Genomic DNA, 16,880 nt, shown 5'->3' with positions numbered 1-16,880 from the left:
ATCCTACCCTTTCCCTGCTATGCCGGATCAGAACTATGGGCCCAACGAGCCTGGCTTCCCTGCTGCTTCTTGCCACCCTGGGTCACACCAATGGGCCCATCTAGCCCTGTATCCTGGCTCCAGCTGCTTCAGCCCCCTAGTGGACAGTTCCAGAACAGCCTGCCTGCTGACAAAGCTTCTTCCAAACTCCTGTCAATTCCTTACTCGTGTCCTTTCAGTTTCTTCCAATGACAAAAATGGAAAAAATTTGAGCTGAGCTCTTCCCAGCTCCCCACGGGGTTTGGATGTTTGATCCCCACCACAAAGGCAGCTGCAAAACCCCCTCCTTTAACATAATTTCCATGACTGATTATTTTTTTAACCAAGTGTTTTGCCTTTCTCCCAGCTAGGACAATGGAGATTGGATGGCCTATGGCTACAGCTCTAACCTAGGATGTGGGAGACCTGCATTCATTCCACAATCCATCACAGACTCCCTGTGTGGCCTTGAGCAAGCCACTTACGGGCTCATCAAGCTTGCAGCTCTGCATCAAGACAATAAGTATAATCCAATCTCATGCTTCAGAGCTTCATCCCTGTAGGTGTCAGGAAGGATTTTTTTCACCCAGATGCACAGTTGGCCAGGTGCATTATGAGGGGTTGTTTTTTTTTAGTTCCCTTTCTCAGAAGCACAAAGCTTTGCAGCTGGAGACAGGACACTGGATAGGGTGACCCGGTGCTCTGAGCTAGTCCAGAGAATACTCTTTCTAGCTGCCTGGCTGGAGGGGGTGGGATAGACACTCCTTAATAATACCAGAGCAGAGAGTAGAAGCCAGGAGTCCTGACTCCCAGCCCCCAGCTCTAACCACTCACCCTCACCATGCTTCCAGATTCTCATGGGGACAAAGGCGCTATTTGTCTCCCTGCTACACCCCTCTCTGTGGTCAGAAGGTTTACACACAGCCCCTTTATTCTGTGTCTCTCTGCTGTAACCCGGGCACTCAGACATTCAGTTCCCAGAACAACCTGGAGTTATCCATTTGCTCAGCAAACAGTTACTGTTTGAGCAGAGGGTAAGTCAGGAGGGCAGGGTCTGTTGGGCTGAACTCACATGTAGGGCTCTCAGGACACCTGGGTTCTATCTCTGGCAGGGCAGGAAGTGGGGTCTAATGGTTAGAGCAGCAGTGGCTGGGAGCCAGGACTCCTGGGGTCTACCTCCTCCTCTGGCAGGGGAGTAGTGGGTTAGAGGAGGGAGGGGCTGGAAGTCAGGACTCCTGGGTTCCATCATCTCAGCTGTGGCTAGGAAGTGGGCTCTAAAGCAGCAGTGGCTGGGAGCCAGGACTCCTGGGTGCTATTCTTGGCTATGTGGGTGGGGAGTGAGGTCTAGTGGGTTAGAGCAGGGTGTGGGGGCGGGGAGCCAGGACTCCTGGGTTCCCCACCCAGGGGCGGGCAGTGCGGTGACTGAGGTGCTGGCTGGAGTGGAGGGATCTCTCTCTCTCATCTCTCTCCACCCCCGCCCCAATCCACTCGGTCTGCGGCTGCTCTCCCGGCCAATGGCAGCCGGGCTAGGGGGTGGGGGGGTGGCCTGTCCCAGCCAATCACTATGGAGATTCTCCCGGGGTTCCCCCCCCCCCCACACACATCCTCTCCCCCACCCCGTAACGTTCTCTCCGCTCCCCCCTCCCTCCCCGTGGGGAGCGTAGCGCTTGGGCGAACTGGACCCTGGTCTGGGCAGCCCGCTCCTGCCCCCGCCCCCGCGGTGAGTGGGTGGCCAGGCGGGGGGGCACAGGAAGCAGTCAGTACCGGGGCCCAACTTCCTCCGGAGTCCCTGGGTGGGGGGAGCCCCCGGAGCCAGCGGGTAACGTGGCTGGGGGGATTCTGGCTGCAGCAGCAGCTGCACGTGTGGGGGGAGGGGCGGGGAACAGCTGATTCCTGGGGCAGGGCTCTCGAGTGGGGGGACGGGTTGCATGGGCCCGGGTGGGGCGGCTGTAGCTGTAGCGCTATTGGGGGACAGACAGAGGTGGGAAGTGAGCAATGCCGGTCCCAGCCATGGGAGGGGGCTGCTGGGGAGGGGGAGGGACACCTGGGCTGCTTTGGAGGAATGGAGGTGTCAGAACTCCTGGGTTCTTCCCCTGGCTCTTGGGGGGACGGGTGGGATCTAGTAGTTGGTGCTTGCAGCTGTTTTTAACGGTGTATTTTCCTCTCCCAAAGCTGTACTTGGCCCATCTCCAGACCCGATGGAGGAGGAGGAAGACGAGATGGAGGAGCAGGAGGGGAGCTCTCAGTCTGAGGGACTGAGACTGGTGGCCTCCACGGATGGGGATTCAGTGAGCGATTGGCGGGCAGGGATTGTGTCCTTGGGGACTCCCCTTTTTCTGGGGGGCAGGGGAGAAGGAACCCCACTGCTCTCTGGGGGAGTGTCTATGCTGACTTGCCTCCAGCTGGCCCCATGTGGGAAGCTGAGGCAGCAGTGCTGGGCTGAGGGGCAGATCTGGAGGGAGGAATGATGGCTGGCTGGCCCAGGGGGAGGAATGGGGGTGGTGGCTGGGTCCAGGGGGGGAAGAAACAAGGGGCTGGCTGGCTGGTTGGGCCGAGAACTATCCTAACATTGTTTCCACCTTCTATACATATGCAGCCACCTCTGGAGTGCAACCTGCTGCCCTACTGGCAGTACTGGTGTGTGGGGCTGGTTGTATACGTGCAATGGATCCCAGAGCCTACTACATCCAGAAAGGATTTGGTGTGGGTCTAGGGTGGGGAGTCTGTCTTCCTGAGTCTCCCTTTCCCTCTGATGCCCCCTTTTAGTCACAGTCCCCTTCTCTGTCAAAGTGGGACTCTCCCGGTCCTCCAGACGGGCAGCCCCATCTGCAGCAGGAGGAAGAGGAACTGGAGGAAGAGGAGGAGGACCAGGAGTTCCAAGTGCGGACGCTGAAGATCCCAGCAGATGGGGACTCAGTGAGTAACTAACTTGCTAATAAATCTCCCCCCATGCAATGTCCCTTGCAGTCAATGCTGGCCCCAGTGTGCCATTAGGGAGTGCTGTGCTGCATGGAGCCGGGGGCGCTCCAGTGGGAGGTACTCTTATCTTCTCCCCAGAGACAATATAGTTATATAGTTGTGTGGAACAAATCCACACCCATTCTGCTTCCTAAATCCTCCTGTGGTTTCAGTTAGATACACTTCCCAGGCTAAACTGCTTAGTGACTGATAACCAATCTCTGGGCCTTACTCCAGAGGGTGGCTGCATCAGAGTGATGGGCGAGGGACCCTTGCATAAACAATCCCTGTGTCCCATCTCATCGCAGTGCCGGGTGAGGGATCCCTATGTAAATAGCCCCTGTATCCCACTCCACTCCTGGATTCTATCCCCAGCTCTGGAACCTGAAGTAATTAATTCACTCCATCTTGTGCCTCAATTTCCCCTGAAGGCTAAACACTTACCTGCCTGTCAGTGAGAGAAGTCCCAGCCTCTCCCTTATCCCAGCCCTGTCTGAACCTGGAAGTGGGGGTTTGAACTGTGCCTGGCAGCTGGATCCAGGTTGCGTCCAGAGACCAGGGTGGGACGCCCCTCCTATGCTGTTTAACAATCTCCCCACTTGCCTTTCCTCCAAGCTGGACTCTGCAGCTTTCCCAGGTGAGCTGTCAGAGGAGGAGGGAAAGGAAGAGGAGCTGGTAATAAGAAGGGTGAAGGCAGAGGAGGAAGAACACCAAGAATTTGAGGTGCAGAAGCTGAGGGTTTCCATGGATGGAAATTCCGTGAGTGGGGCTGAACTGGGGAGGGAGGAGGTGGCTGGGGATGCAGAGGGGAGGTTAGCTGGGCTGAATTGGGGAGCGGGCGTGTCTAGGCTAAGGGTCATGAGGCCAGCCCGGGGGGTGTGAAAGGAGGGGCGCCGGGTTGGCTGGGTCAAGGGCCGATCCCAAGGAAGGCAGGGGGCTGGGGTGACTGGGCCAATGAGGGGCAGCAGTTCCCTTGCTCTAACCCTGACTCCCTTCCCTCCGACCAGTTGGAGTCGGTGGAATGCCAGGGCTCGCTGCCTGAGGAGGAGGAGCCGCCAGTGGTGGATTCGGAGGTGCAGGTGGAGCCCAAGTTTGAGGTGCAGAAACTGAGAATTCCAGTGGAGGGGAATTCGGTGAGTAACCATGGAAGAATGGGGGAGGGGGCCCTCCCTTCCGGGGCCCTGGTGAGGGACCACGGTGAAGGGACAGGATGTGGTTCGGGGCTGGTGCCTTGGAGATTGTTTGCTCAGCTGTTGGGGAGTGAGAGGTTAAATCAGGGCTCCCTAGGGCAGGGCAGGGTGGTGTGGGGGGAGGATCGTGGGGTTACAGGGATGAGGAGATTCTGGGGATGCCCTTATCTGGGGTAATCCCCCTTAGTGGCACTAATTCACCCCATCCAGCTACTATATATGAGGTGTGGAATGTTGAGGGGGCTGAGGATTCTGGGGGTGGAATGTTGAGGGGGCTGAGGATTCTGGGGGTGGAATGTTGAGGGGGCTGAGGAGTGTGGGGGTGGAATGTGGGGATTGTAGTTAGTGAGGGGAAAAAAGGAGAACCAGCAGAATCAGGGAGGGCCTGGGTGGGGTGGCAGTGCCAGGAGAAGGTTCATTGTCTCTGACTCTCCCTTGCGGGTTTCTGGTTCTGGCTCTGGATGGGCAATAGAGGCTATTGAGTTAGAATAGGGGTGGGGATGGAGGATGGGGCGGGATACTCTATTCCTGGTTCTGTGGAAATGAATTAATGCCCTGATGCCTCTCCCCCACAAGCCCATCCTGCAGCTGATGGCATCCCCGGGGGGTGAGGGCAGGGCGAGGGTGCCGGCACCAGAGCGCTCCAACACCTGTGCAGAGTGTGGCAAGAGCTTCAGCCGTCGCTCCAATCTGGTGAAGCACCAGATCATCCACACCGGCGAGAAGCCCTTCTCGTGTGGGGAATGCGGGCGCAGCTTCACCCAGAGCTCGGCCCTCACCAAGCACCAGCGCACCCACACCGGGGAGCGTCCCTACGTCTGTGGGGAGTGCGGCAAGGCCTTCACTGCCAGCTCCAACCTGCTGCAGCACCAGCGTTTCCACACTGGGGAGCGCCCCTATGTCTGCGGCGAGTGCGGCAAGGCCTTCAGCCAGAGCTCCAACTACAACCTGCACCGGCGCACGCACACCGGCGTCACCCCATATCAGTGCGGTGTCTGCGGCAAGCGCTTCACGGGCAGCTCTTGCCTAGCTCGCCACCGGCGCACCCACACTGGTGAAAAGCCCTACCAGTGTTCCGAGTGCGGCAAGCGCTTCTCTGGCAGCTCCACCCTGGTCAACCACCGGCGCACCCACACCGGCGAGAAGCCATATGGCTGCGCGGAGTGCGGCAAAGCCTTCACCCACCATTCCAACCTGGTGGACCATTGGCGCGTCCACACCGGCGAGAAGCCCTATATCTGTGCTGAGTGCGGCAAGTGCTTCCGGCTCAGCTCCCACATCATACGGCACCGGCGCACCCATGCCAACGCCAGCACTGCCAACTTCGCTGCCGCCAACGGGGCTGACCGGCTGTACATCTGCAGCCAGTGTGGCAAGGGCTTCCAGCTCGGACCCAGCCACCAGCAGCAGCAAGCCCACCAGGCGGAGGGACCCTATAGGTGTACTGAGTGCGGCAATAGCTGCTGGACGTAGAGGGGTGGGGCCTGTGGCAGGGGCGGGGCTTGGCACATGCCCCTCCTCCCGTTCTAGGCACTGTGGGATTGGTTCCTGCAGGGGGGCGGGGCTTGGATTGAGCTCAGCCAGGGACTCTCTGTATGCAGAGAGTGTGAGGTCAGCTGCTGGAGGGGGCGGGACTTGGTGCTCAGCCAGCTGCTGAGCCCCTGGTTCCGGGGTCCCCCAGATGCACTTGTAGGATCAGCTCCCACAGGGGCGGGGCTTGGTTCCCACAGGGGGGGAGCTCTGCCAGCAGTAATTGAAGGACCTTTGTAGCCTTATGCAGCAGTGTGGCAATGGCGGCTGGATACAGAGAGGGGGCAGGGTCCTACTGAGTAGGAGAAATGTGGATCCTGCAAGGGGGGGAGCCCAGTTCCCCCCATGGCAGGGAGTCCCCTGGCTCCTGTCCCAAGCTCCCTTGTTTCTGTGGCATTGCTCCTGCTAGGGTGAGGCAACACAGGCATGGAGGGAGTTGTGTGGGTTGGGTGTCTGAGTCCCCCTGGAGGGCTGAGTTGTAAGGTGGGGGTCTCCCATCAGCCATCTTCCCATCTCTTTTGGAAGGAGCAAACTTGGGGTGGGGAGTCGGTTGGGGTAGTGGAGGGGGGAAATCAAGGTGTCTCAAAGGTGGGGGGACACAGATCCCCTCCCTTCTGAGTCTGGCCCCCACTCCAGTGGGGCTATGCCACTGTGGCAGAGAATCAGTGGAAGTGGCTAACTGGGGTGGCCGGAAGGCAGGGATCTCTGATCCCCTGGGGGGTGAGGGGAGGAAGACTCATGGTGCTAGGTAATTCAACCCTGATTCCCTGCCCTAGTGCTGTGGGGTGAGCGCAGAGGGAACAGACTGGAGGGGGTGATATTTGGGGGGAACCAATAGAATGGGGTGCAGGTTGGATCTCCGGGGGGGACCTGACTGGGATCTGATTCCCCTGCGCTGGGGGTCAGAAGAGAGGGGGTGGTGGATTTCCCAACAGGACTGTTCCCCCAAGCCTGGGTCTCTGGCTGGAGAGCAGGGAGGGAATGTAGGGTTGGTGTTGCCCATAGGGCAGTGTGGGTAGGAAGCTGCCCCCTGGGTGGCCTGTAGGGGAATCCTGGTGCTGTGGGGAGAACAGGCTGTACTTCTCTTTTGTCTGAGTGGGCAAAAAAAATAATAGCCAGACCTCACTTTGTCTGAGTCGTCTCTGCAGCGTTGGTCGTGGGAACGTGGGGACATAGGAGCTGGGGGCACAGTGCCTCGGGCTGGGCCGTCTGCCCCACCACCCAGCAGGCATCATTAATCCTGCAGGCCCAGCCCATCCCCTCACATCTGTGTCCATCCCAGGTGTCAGCCCATCCCCTCGTTCCCCTGGACGTTGCTGGCCCTGGGCCTGGCTCTCTGCTCTTTCCACTCTCCTGGGAGCAGTGTGGGGTGCATGCGGCTGCTGAGAACTGGAGGAGCTGCTTCCCAGCAGGTTGGAGAGACAGATGGAGGGACAGCCCAACTCCACCGCCTGCCTCCTCTCTCTGTGGCACACACAGCTGCTGGTTCAGGAGCCTGATGCCAGCCAGGGAATGTCCCCTCCTCGGCCCAGAGCAGCCAGAGAGGATTCCCAGAGCCAGGCTGGTCCTGCCCTAGGATCTTGGTTCCCACTGAGGCTCTAGATGAGTTTCGCCCCCTGGAGGATGAACCCTTTCTCCCCTCCTGCAGTGAGGCTCTGCACTTCCCCCAACTCCAACCCCAGAGCCCTACTGCAGGGAGTAGTAACAGCCCCATGTGGCTTGTGTCTACAGGATTTGAGCTGTTGGGTAGAATCAATCCTTAGTCCACATGCAGACCTGAAGGGAATATCTGGGTCTGGAGGAATGCAGTAAAGCTTCCACTTGACTTCCTATCCCGTATATTACAGTAGCAGCTGCAGTCCGCCTCATTGTGCTGGGAGCTGTACAGACCATCCATAACATCATGGTGCTAGTCGGCCGGGAGCTGCACAGACACAGGGTGAAAGACACCCCCTGTCCCAAAGAGCTCCACATCTAGTCAAAGGGTGGGCAGGGAAACTGAGGCATAGAAGGGGAAGTAACTTACCCAAGATCACACAGTAGGTGAGTGGTGGACCTGGAGCTAGAACCCAGGAGTCCTAACTCCCAGCAACCTTGCTTCCACAAGACCAAACTCAACTCTTTCTGGGGTAGCAGAAGATTAAGGAGAGTGGGGGGGAAAGCCTTTGTGAAGTGGGAACTTGGTACAATCTTGTCAAACTCAGATCGCCTGGGTTCTTTCTGCCCTCAGAGAGCTCCCTGAGTAGGGTCTTCCAGTGTTGTTTATCTGTACCGCTCTTGGTACACTGGGTCCCCGTACCTGATGTGGGCTGGCAGGCACTGCCTCAATACAGATAATCAATAGCAATTAACAAGTGGCTGAGGCATGAAGCATGACGGATTCCTACTGGACGCACACACACACCCTCTGTCACACAGATGCAGAGCTGCACACACACACACCTGGGGAATAAGGAACCTGTCTATGCCTGGCAGTTCCAAACTCGGGAAAAACTGGTTTTGGGTTGAACCAAAACAGTTTGATGGTTTCAGCAAATCAAAAAGTCAGGAAGGGAAAAACAACATTTTGGGTCACATAAAATGGTTTGTTTTAATTTTAAGCATTCTTGATTTAAAAAAAAAAATTAAAATGGCTTTTTGTTTCAAAATTTCCTAATACCTTGAAACATTTAAAAAAAAATTCCAAGAAGTTTAGTTTTTTGTCTACTGAACCAATTTAGCAATACTGCTGTGAATTCATGAGCTGTGTCCGTGTTGCCACACAGGCATACTTTTCTTGGAAGAAAAGTTGTGTGTGTGAAATTTCTCCCAGCTCTGTGAAGTACACAATCAGTGGTTGCATATGTTCCTTGCCCGTTTCCCAGTTTTCAGACACACACCTATATTGCAATGTCTATGCACTGCCCCCTGTTGGCTACAGTTAGAAGTGCCCTAGGGCCCTGTTTCCTGCTGCGGTGACCTTTGGGGGTGGAGGGGAGCAGTCCAACCAGTCTAGGATAGGTCGTGTCGCTGTCTCACTGGTATTCTGCTGAGGCATGAAAGGGAAACTGCTTGCTTTGCTAATCTCTTTCCATGCATGTGGGGTTGGTACAATGCCTGGCATGAGGAGGGTCCCTGATCTCGCGGTCTGTCCAAAACCTGGCACAACAGGGCCCCCTAAACCCAGCTACTGTGAAAGATACAGCAAAAGAAGGAAGAGCAGTTTTTTAAATGGGAGGTGTTGAATCAGGCTTTCATTTTAACAACACCCCTTTCCCTTTAGCTGGAAAAGGTCTTGAGAAAGAAAAAAGTCTGTGTCTGACAGTCTCTGAGATGGTATAAAAATGGCAATGACTATCCCTTGGGGGAGAAGGAAGTGTGTGGCGATGGGCTGGAGCTGGTGTTTTTGTGGAGATCATTGCTGTTGAAGTCCAAGTCTGTGTCCTGAGAAAACAAGAGGGAAGAGAACTCAACAGCAAAGAGAAAATGCAGTTCCTATATCTAGTGTTAACCCAGCCCATGGTCGGAGCAGCCACTGTGAGACCTGGCAAACTCGCACCAGCATCGATCTGTTCAGGGATTGCATTTACCTGCCTTGCTGGTCACAGACTTACAGCAGTGCTGCAAAATATGCTGCTTGGGCTATAGCTCGGCCTCTTCTCTAGCGCAGTGTTTCTCAACCTTTTAAGTAGCAAGTACCCCCAAACTTCTGAAAATTGTAATAAGTACCCAACACTCAATTTTCCATGGGATTTTATATTTACAGACTAATGTGAGCCATATGTTGGAAGAAGAGCTGAGTATATAAGTCCGTAATATGACAGATGTCAGATCTAGTGTGGGTTGGGGTACCACTTTTATACCAGTGGTGCACAACTCTAGTATGTACCTGCACTAGAGTGATGTTGGCCAAAGCTAAGAGGCTTTGAGTGGCATGTCAATGCTGGGGAATATAAAGGGCCGTGCCAAATTTTTTGCCATAGATTTGAGAGGAGGAAGGGGTGAGAGAAATACGGGAAAAAAGGGTAACTTGTAAAATCTGGGGCTGTCATAGTTGTCAATTTCACTGCTCAGCTAGAGCAGTGAAATTGACAAGTTTTCTGGGCACTGGGCTTTGAGCCAGGGAGGGGGGCTGCCACCCGGACAAGTTGCCGGTGATTGCCGCCTGGCTGCCACCCAATCCAAGATGGGGCAGAGGAGGCTTCGGCACTGGCTGGGAGCTAGGGATGTGGACAGGCGGCTGCTGCCCATCTTTAAGCTGGGGCACTGGAGGCTGTCCCTTGGAGCCAGGGTGCGGGTGGTTGCCACCCAGCTGCGAGACCAGCTCGTGAGACGCAGAAGGTTGCCACCGGGCTCCCACCTGGGAGCTGGACCCCAGCAGGAAGCAGGGGGCTGCTGTCCATCTCCCCCAGAAGCTAGTGGCTGCCACTTGGCTCCCTGCTTGGAGATGGGACCAGGCGGGAAGCGGGCGGCTGCCACGCTCCTTCCCCAAAAGTTGGTGGCTGCTGCCCACCACCCGTTCACTCTGTTTTTCCCCGGGTACCCCCTGCCTGTGTCTCACATACCACAGGTTGAGAAACTATGCTCTAGTCCCCACTCCCTTCTTATAGCCAGGGCTAGAACCCAGGAGTCCTGACTCCCAGCACACCTCCTCTACTAGAAACAGGGCTATCCCGTTTAGGAAGGGGAAATCTAGGGGTGGGGGGAACAGAGTGGGGTATCAGGAGTCCTGGGCTCTCCCTGGCTCTGGGAGGCAGTGGGGGCTGAGGGGCAGGACTCCTGGGTTCTCAGGAATGCGAGGGGAGTGCCCAGGGCGGGGAGGCTGGCAATGATCCAGCACCAGCGGAGAAAGCTGGGCTCCAACACAAACCATAGGACGGGGCGTGGCCCTGGGAGCTGCGCCAATGAGCTCGGACGGGGCTGGGCGCAGCCGGGCTGGGCCCATGACGGACATGCAGCTGCTCGAATGGCTGCAGCCCCGTCCCCACCCGGAGTGGCAGGCGGCCGGGCCACTCTCCGGCGTCCGCCGCGCACCCCACCCATCGCCCTGCTGGGTTGCCTGCTGCCGGCCGGAGCCCACGCCAGGCACCGCACTTCCTGCGCCCGGGGCCCTGGGAGGTGCGTAACTGAGCGCCCTGCGGCCCGCCCTCGGGCACGGGGCCCCGGGACCGCGGCCCGACTGAGTGATGACATCCTCCGGATGGTCATCCCTTGTCCACAGACAGAGTCAGGACTCCTGGGTTCCATATGCGGCTGGGAGGGTGGCGGAGTCTGGTGGGTTAGAGTGGGGTGCTGGGAGCCAGGACGCCTGGGTTCTCTCCCCTAGCTCTGGGGAGGGAGTGGGGTCTCATAGGTTATAGTGGGGAGGGATGCGGTGAGAATTGGATCTGGGAGTCAGGAGTCCTGGATTTAATAAGTGGGTAGAAGTTCCTGTGAGATCAAGAGCCACCAGCCTTGGCGGTGCCTGGGCTGGACCCATGTCTCTCCCCACAACATTAGAGTTGGGGGTCTGGGAGAGGCTGTTCCTTTTTGTCTCATTCCTGCTGTGTCTCTAATTTTTCTCCCCTTTCCATAGAGGTAATCATCATCCCCTGGGCTGATCTCACCCTCCCCCCTTGGATCTGCCCCCCATTACAGATGGTGGGGCAGGGGGCCCATTGCTGATGCCAGGCAATCCCCAGGGAGATACGGCTGTGCCACAGCTCCGAGACGGGCCATGACTGCCCAGGTGGCTCCCCCAGCCACTCTCAGGGTCCAGTTCCAGCCCCCACCGGGATGTGGTCTGGTTCCCAAAGAGGAAGTGGAGGAGCCAGAAGCCCCCAGACCCATCGACATGGAGAAGCATCGTCTGCGCTTCAGGGGCTTCCACTACCAGGAGGCAGAGGGGCCCCGGGAGGCGTATGGCCATCTCTGCCGTCTCTCCCGGGTGTGGCTGAGGCCGGAACGGTGCACCAAGGAGCAGATGCTGGAGCTGCTGGTGCTGGAGCAGTTCCTGAGCATCCTGCCCCAGGAGATCCAGAGCTGGATAGGGGAGTGTCACCCTCAGAGCGGGGAGCAGGCCGTGGCTCTGGTGGAGGCTTTCAAGTTAGCCAAGCAAGAGGCTGGAATATGGCAGCAGCAGGAGGTAATTTATGGATGTGAAGTCATTAGGGACTGGGACTTGGGGCCTTTCTCATCTAGGGGCCAGCTCTGTTCCAGTGCCAATGGGGGGTACCAGCTTGCTCAGGAGGCAGGGAATGGACACAGGGCCTTTCCACTTTAGATGCGCTGGCTCTGGTCTGGCTCAGGGAGGGGTACCAGCTGGCTCAGGGGATGGCCAGTGGGACACGGGACACTTCCCCACTGTTTGTTAGGGCTACTGGGAAAAAATATTTTGTGGAGATCATTTTTCTGATGAAAAATGCGCTTTTCATGCAACCAAAAATGTCCGTGAGAAAATTTCAGTTTTGTGGGAAAATTTTCATTTTTTCTGCGAGGAAAATCTTACTGCTGGTTCCTTGTCCGCCTGCCTGCAAGTCTCTCATTACCGTCACTTTCTGCCAATGAAATTGACAAAACACTTTCTGGGATGGCTGCCCTGGGTGAAAACCCTGCTTCTCCGCATGGCTTGCTTTGGGGCTAGAGGGGCAGAGAGCCTAGCTGCTGAGTCTCCCTGCTTCCTGGAGTGGAGGGAAAGGCTGTGAGATCGCTGTCTCTTCTCCAGCTCTGGAGCTCACAGGGAGGGGGTCTGTCTGCGGTTGCCAGTACTGATGGAGATACCCTTGTTCCAGGAGCTGGTGACGTGGGAGGAGGAAGCTGTGTGTTCCTCTAGGGCAGAGCAGGCAGCGCTGGCTCCAGAACATGGCAAGAACTGCAGGGAGATTAAGAAGGAGGATGAAGAGACTCTGATCTCGCTAGGTGAGGAGCTGCTTCCCATCAGGGATCAGGAAGCTGGAGGACTCAGGTCTCTTCCCCAGCCCCGGAGATTTCTAGGGGAGCAGCCCCTGGAGCCCCGAGACCCTGCAGCACAGAGATTGTCACCCCCACAATACAGCTTCCGCTGGGAAGCATGGGTGCTGCTGATCTTGCTCAGTCACACAGTTCCTATTCCTTTGCTTTCACCAGAGTCGAATTTCCATTTCCCAGCTTGACGAGATGCTCCTGATGGGAAATAGTGACATTGGCTGTGATGATTCTTGAGGCACCTAGGGTTGTGATCACCCTGCTGGCTCCCCCACCCCTCCAGTGAGAGGGATTCTTGCCCATGGTAACTGGGGGTTAACTCCTTAATACCATCAGCCACTCAACACAAAACAAAATAATAAAACGGGACCCTGGGTCCATGCTTGTGGGTCCCCGCCCCTCCCACAAATTCAGTCTGTTACAGAGTTGGTTGGTCATAAGAACCAGGATCCAAATGTTCATGAGAACACCTCCACTCCACATGTGGTTTCCTCAGTGAATGGATCTGGGGGGACCTCGCTCCTCTGTGTTACATTGAAACAGTCTTTTGTTCCTGTTCATAGACAGGTGAACCCCTGCCTTGTTGTAATGTTCCTTTGATTACCCTCAGGTGCTTTCAGTTGTTTGCAGTTGCCTCTGATGGTTATCATGGGTAGTCTGAGGCTATGTCTACATTACAGCCTACGTCGGCATCACTTACGTCTCTCAGGGGTGTGAAAAAACCACCCCCCTGAGTGACATAGGTTGCACCGACATAAGTGCTTGTGTGCACAGCACAAGTCGGCAGGAGAGTGGATTTTCCACACCCTTGAATGACAGTTAGGGCAACCTAAATACTTGTGTAGCTAGCGCTAGGTTGACAGAAGAATTCTTCCATCAATCTAGCTACCACCTGGAGAACCTCTGGCACCAGCATAGGCACTGTCTACACTGAAGTGCAGCTGAGCCATTGCGGTGTTTGAAGTGTAGACAAGGCCTTAGTGTTGCACAAGGCTAAAGAATTCAGCCTTATGTTGCATCACTGGCTAGACAGGGCAGGGTGGCAGATCCTTCTTGCCTGAATGGGCCATCCCCAAGACACGTTATCCCTCATGACTAATTGCTACTCCAAGTCCATCTAGCATCCTGTCAATAGACATGCATTATTCCTCAAATATTACCTGCACATATTTCTCCCAGTGATTATGACAGTTGACAAGTTACAAGCTGTCTGTAGATAACTTACATGTTGCTCTTTATGGATGAATACCTTGCCAGGCATGTCTTTGGTGTAGTGAGTTTATCAGGTCTCAGGTGAGATTTGTTTGCAAAGAGTAGGAGACCCTTTGCCAAGGGGGTCAATGTGTTACACTGGCTCAGAGACCATCCAGGAGTGAAGGGAGAAGCTGGGACCCCAGCAAAGCCACCAGCCACCCTCCAGCTCTGTCTTGTCTCGCTCAGTGTCATTCCCAGCAGGTCCCTGTCCTCATGGCAGGCATCACTTCCAGCTCCTACCCCTGGCAGGAGCCATCCCCTTCCCCATGCTTTCTGTGGGCTCATTTGGGTCTTTGGGGCAGACCCGGCCCTTCTGCTCTCCTCTGGGAAAGGGCTTGGGGGGATGCACTTTCTGCCCATCAAGCTTTCTCCTCAGTGAAAAACCCCTTTGCTGCCCCTTCTCTCCCCGGCACAGGGAAGGAGCCCCAGCTGGATTCTTTCTCTCCCAGCAGGTGTCAGGACAGAGGAGGGGAATTCCCAGCAGGAGGGGTCTGTGTCCCACAGCCCCAAGCAGGGAGATGTTGGCAGGGCAGAACAGCAGCAAGGAGACCCCCTGGGTAATGGACTGAACTCATCCGCTGAGCATGAAATGAGTTTCTCTGGTCTCAAGACTCCAATGGAAGGAAGACTCGACCGGTCTGACTGCAGGGCTGAAAACCAGGGTGGGGTGTGCTGGCCACGGGGGGAGCCCCTGGCTAAAACCCCGAAGGACAGGCGTCCCAATGCCTGCGCCGTGTGCGGCAAGACCTTCAGCAACAGCTCCAACCTGAAGAAACACCAGACCACCCACACAGGGGAGAAGCCCCACGGGTGCCCTCAGTGTGGCAAGCGCTTCAGCCACAGCTCCAACCTGCGCAAGCACGAGCGCACCCACACCGGCGAGCGCCCTTTCCGCTGCCCTGAGTGTGGCAAGAGCTTCCGTGAGAGCTCCAAACTGATCCGCCACCAGAACACACACAGCCGCGAGCGGCCCTTCCGCTGTGCCGAGTGTGGCAAGGCCTTCAGCGACATGGCCCGGTGTCTGCGGCACCAGGCCCGGCACACGGCACGGGCCTATGCCTGCGGGGAATGCGGCAAGAGCTTCCGGCAGAGCTCCACTCTGCTGCTTCACCAGCGTGTGCACACTGGAGAAAAGCCCTTCACCTGCCCTGACTGCGGCAAAAGCTTCAGCGTCAATGCCAACCTGGCGCAGCACCGGCGCACCCACACTGGCGAGCGCCCCTTCCCCTGCGCCCAGTGCGGGAAGCGCTTCACCCAGAAGGCCACCCTGGTCAAGCATCAGCGCACCCACCGGTACGGCGAGGGGGCTGGCAACGCCACAAGCCCCACGCTGGTGCAGCGCCTGCGGTTTCTCCCGGAACAGGGCCCTTCACGTGGCCAGATGTGGGAGATGCTGCGGGTGCAGCTGGGCACCCGCTCGCCCACCCCAGGGCCACGATGGAGGCCTGGGGATGTGCCCACGGGCTGAGAGGGGAGGGGGACCAGTGACAGAGGCCTCAGACTCCAGTGGAGAGACCCCCGCAAAGAAAGAGACCCACAGGACTTCAGGGGGGCCACCGTCCCTGAGAGAAATATCAGGGCCTCCGTGGGAGAGTGGCCATGATCTTCACCAGGGAGACCCTCACCTGAGAGAGAAACCAGGGAAAGGCTGCAGGCTTCGTTTCTCTCTTACCGTTATTATTTGTACTACAGAGGCACTTGGAGGCAGGGCTGGGGGACTGCCTGGCTCAGGGGGTGGGGAATGGGACATGTGGCCTTCCCCCTTTAGGGGGTGCCAGCTGTAATCTGACTGGCTCATAGGTTCAGGAATAGGAGATGGAGCCTTTCCCCTGTAGGGGGCGCCAGCTCTGAGCTGACACTAGGGACTGGCTGGCTCAAGGGTTGGGGAATGGGACCTGTTCACCTGCCCACTTAAAAAGTCCTTGCTCTCCTTCACAGCCCTTTCATGCCAGGTTAACCCCACGGGGAACAGTTTCTTAATCGCCTGTTTGGCTAGGCAGACGGACACTTCCAGGCGCAAGCAGGAGGGCCCATCTCCTCCTCCCCAGCGGCATCTCCAGCATCCAGCTCCTCTCTATGCAGCACAGGGAATTGCTAGTTCAGGAGCCCCTGAACAGCCGGAGAAGCTCCCTGCTCCATCTTGACTCTGCTTTCTCGCTGGGTGATCAGGGTCTGTTGTCCCTATGCAATAAAGAAACGGCTCCAATTCTGTGTCCTTTGTGTTGTCCCCAGGGGGCTAGCCTCTTTCTCCCCCTGCTGCTCTGTGCTCAGCCTCTTTCCTTGGGAGCAGGGTTACAGCAGCCCTGGCTATGTCAGCGAAACGGGCAGGCCTCAGGATGCAGCATATCCAGGGGATCATTGGGGGAGGGGAGGGAGATTCCCTCAGTGGGAACTGGGATGCAGAATGCACCTGCGTGGGCGTCTAGGTGTTGGGCCATGCATCAGTCTGCTGCTTCTGACCTAATTGCACTCCTTTAGCTCAGGCATTGGAGGCTGGTGTTGTTAGATGACACCTTTCCCCCTTTTCCCCCACCCCAGTCTGATCCCCACGTGAGATTTCCCCAGAGGCTTTTGCTCCCTCTGTCTCTTTCCACACAAACCTTTATCTCCCTTGAGTTTTTGACACCCTCCCTCCCCACTCCTGGCTCGGGCAGGAGTTGGATGGGATGGGAAGGCAATGGCTCCCCTCTGCAATGAGTTTGTGGAGTCTCAGTCCTGCTGGGCCCATCCCACAAACTTGCCCCTGTGTGCTGACCAGCCTGTGCCTGGCAGCTCCGAGAGGAAGGAGAAGGGGGAGGTGTCCTGCAACCCTATATGAAGGGGGAAGGCCCTGTATCCCATCCTTCCCCCTGCAAGCTAGCCGGTCCCCTGCCCTGGGTGCTGTGGGAGAAATGGATATAATATATAGCAATATATATAGCAATATATAGCAATATAGCTAATATAGCAAACAGGAAGTAAGGAACAGCTGCAGCTGAAACTCCACTGGCCCCCCCAAAAGCACTTGGT

General features: G+C 56.8%; 2 protein-coding genes across 5 annotated transcripts in view; one reads left to right on the top strand and one right to left on the bottom strand.

Moving 5' to 3' along the window:
* LOC137143264 (zinc finger protein 436-like) overlaps positions 1-16,880 on the bottom strand; it is a 604,313-nt gene that overhangs the window by 372,151 nt on the left and 215,282 nt on the right. The gene's annotated exons all lie outside the window — the stretch shown is intronic.
* On the top strand, positions 1,618-16,048 carry LOC137143272 (zinc finger protein 271-like). 4 transcript variants are annotated; one of them, XM_067532983.1, is made up of 8 exons: positions 1,618-1,738; positions 2,191-2,306; positions 2,785-2,934; positions 3,592-3,735; positions 3,984-4,109; positions 4,743-5,518; positions 14,586-15,164; positions 15,810-15,962. In XM_067532983.1, the coding sequence occupies exons 2-8, from the start codon at positions 2,217-2,219 to the stop codon at positions 15,826-15,828; spliced, it is 1,884 nt and encodes a 627-aa protein (XP_067389084.1). In that variant the 5' UTR covers positions 1,618-1,738; positions 2,191-2,216; the 3' UTR covers positions 15,829-15,962. The 4 variants fall into 4 exon arrangements, with proteins under 4 accessions (XP_067389084.1, XP_067389081.1, XP_067389083.1 ...); XM_067532980.1 differs by lacking the exons at positions 1,618-1,738; positions 2,191-2,306; positions 2,785-2,934; ... (1 more) ...; positions 3,984-4,109; positions 4,743-5,518 and adding exons at positions 10,643-10,793; positions 11,251-11,799; positions 12,446-12,572 and having other exon boundaries at positions 14,321-16,048; XM_067532982.1 differs by lacking the exons at positions 1,618-1,738; positions 2,191-2,306; positions 2,785-2,934; ... (1 more) ...; positions 3,984-4,109; positions 4,743-5,518 and adding exons at positions 10,804-10,901; positions 11,251-11,799; positions 12,446-12,572 and having other exon boundaries at positions 14,321-16,048.

The sequence above is a fragment of the Emydura macquarii genome, unplaced genomic scaffold, assembly GCF_026122565.2.
Source record: "Emydura macquarii macquarii isolate MOO-44397 ecotype Brisbane River unplaced genomic scaffold, CSIRO-AGI_Emac_v2 contig_3305, whole genome shotgun sequence".
In the NCBI taxonomy this organism is placed as follows: domain Eukaryota; kingdom Metazoa; phylum Chordata; order Testudines; family Chelidae; genus Emydura; species Emydura macquarii.
Note: the sequence above shows the minus strand (reverse complement) of the source record. Positions and strands in the feature narration are given on the sequence as shown.

What these genes read in the sequence shown, in the direction of transcription:
- LOC137143272 (XM_067532983.1), top strand. Translation starts at nt 2,217, where the DNA reads ATGGAGGAGGAGGAAGACGAGATGGAGGAGCAGGAGGGGAGCTCTCAG. An exon ending in CCTCCACGGATGGGGATTCA is followed by an intron (nt 2,307 to 2,784) that starts GTGAGCGATTGG and finishes GCCCCCTTTTAG; the next exon opens with TCACAGTCCCCTTCTCTGTC. An exon ending in TTTCCATGGATGGAAATTCC is followed by an intron (nt 3,736 to 3,983) that starts GTGAGTGGGGCT and finishes CCCTCCGACCAG; the next exon opens with TTGGAGTCGGTGGAATGCCA.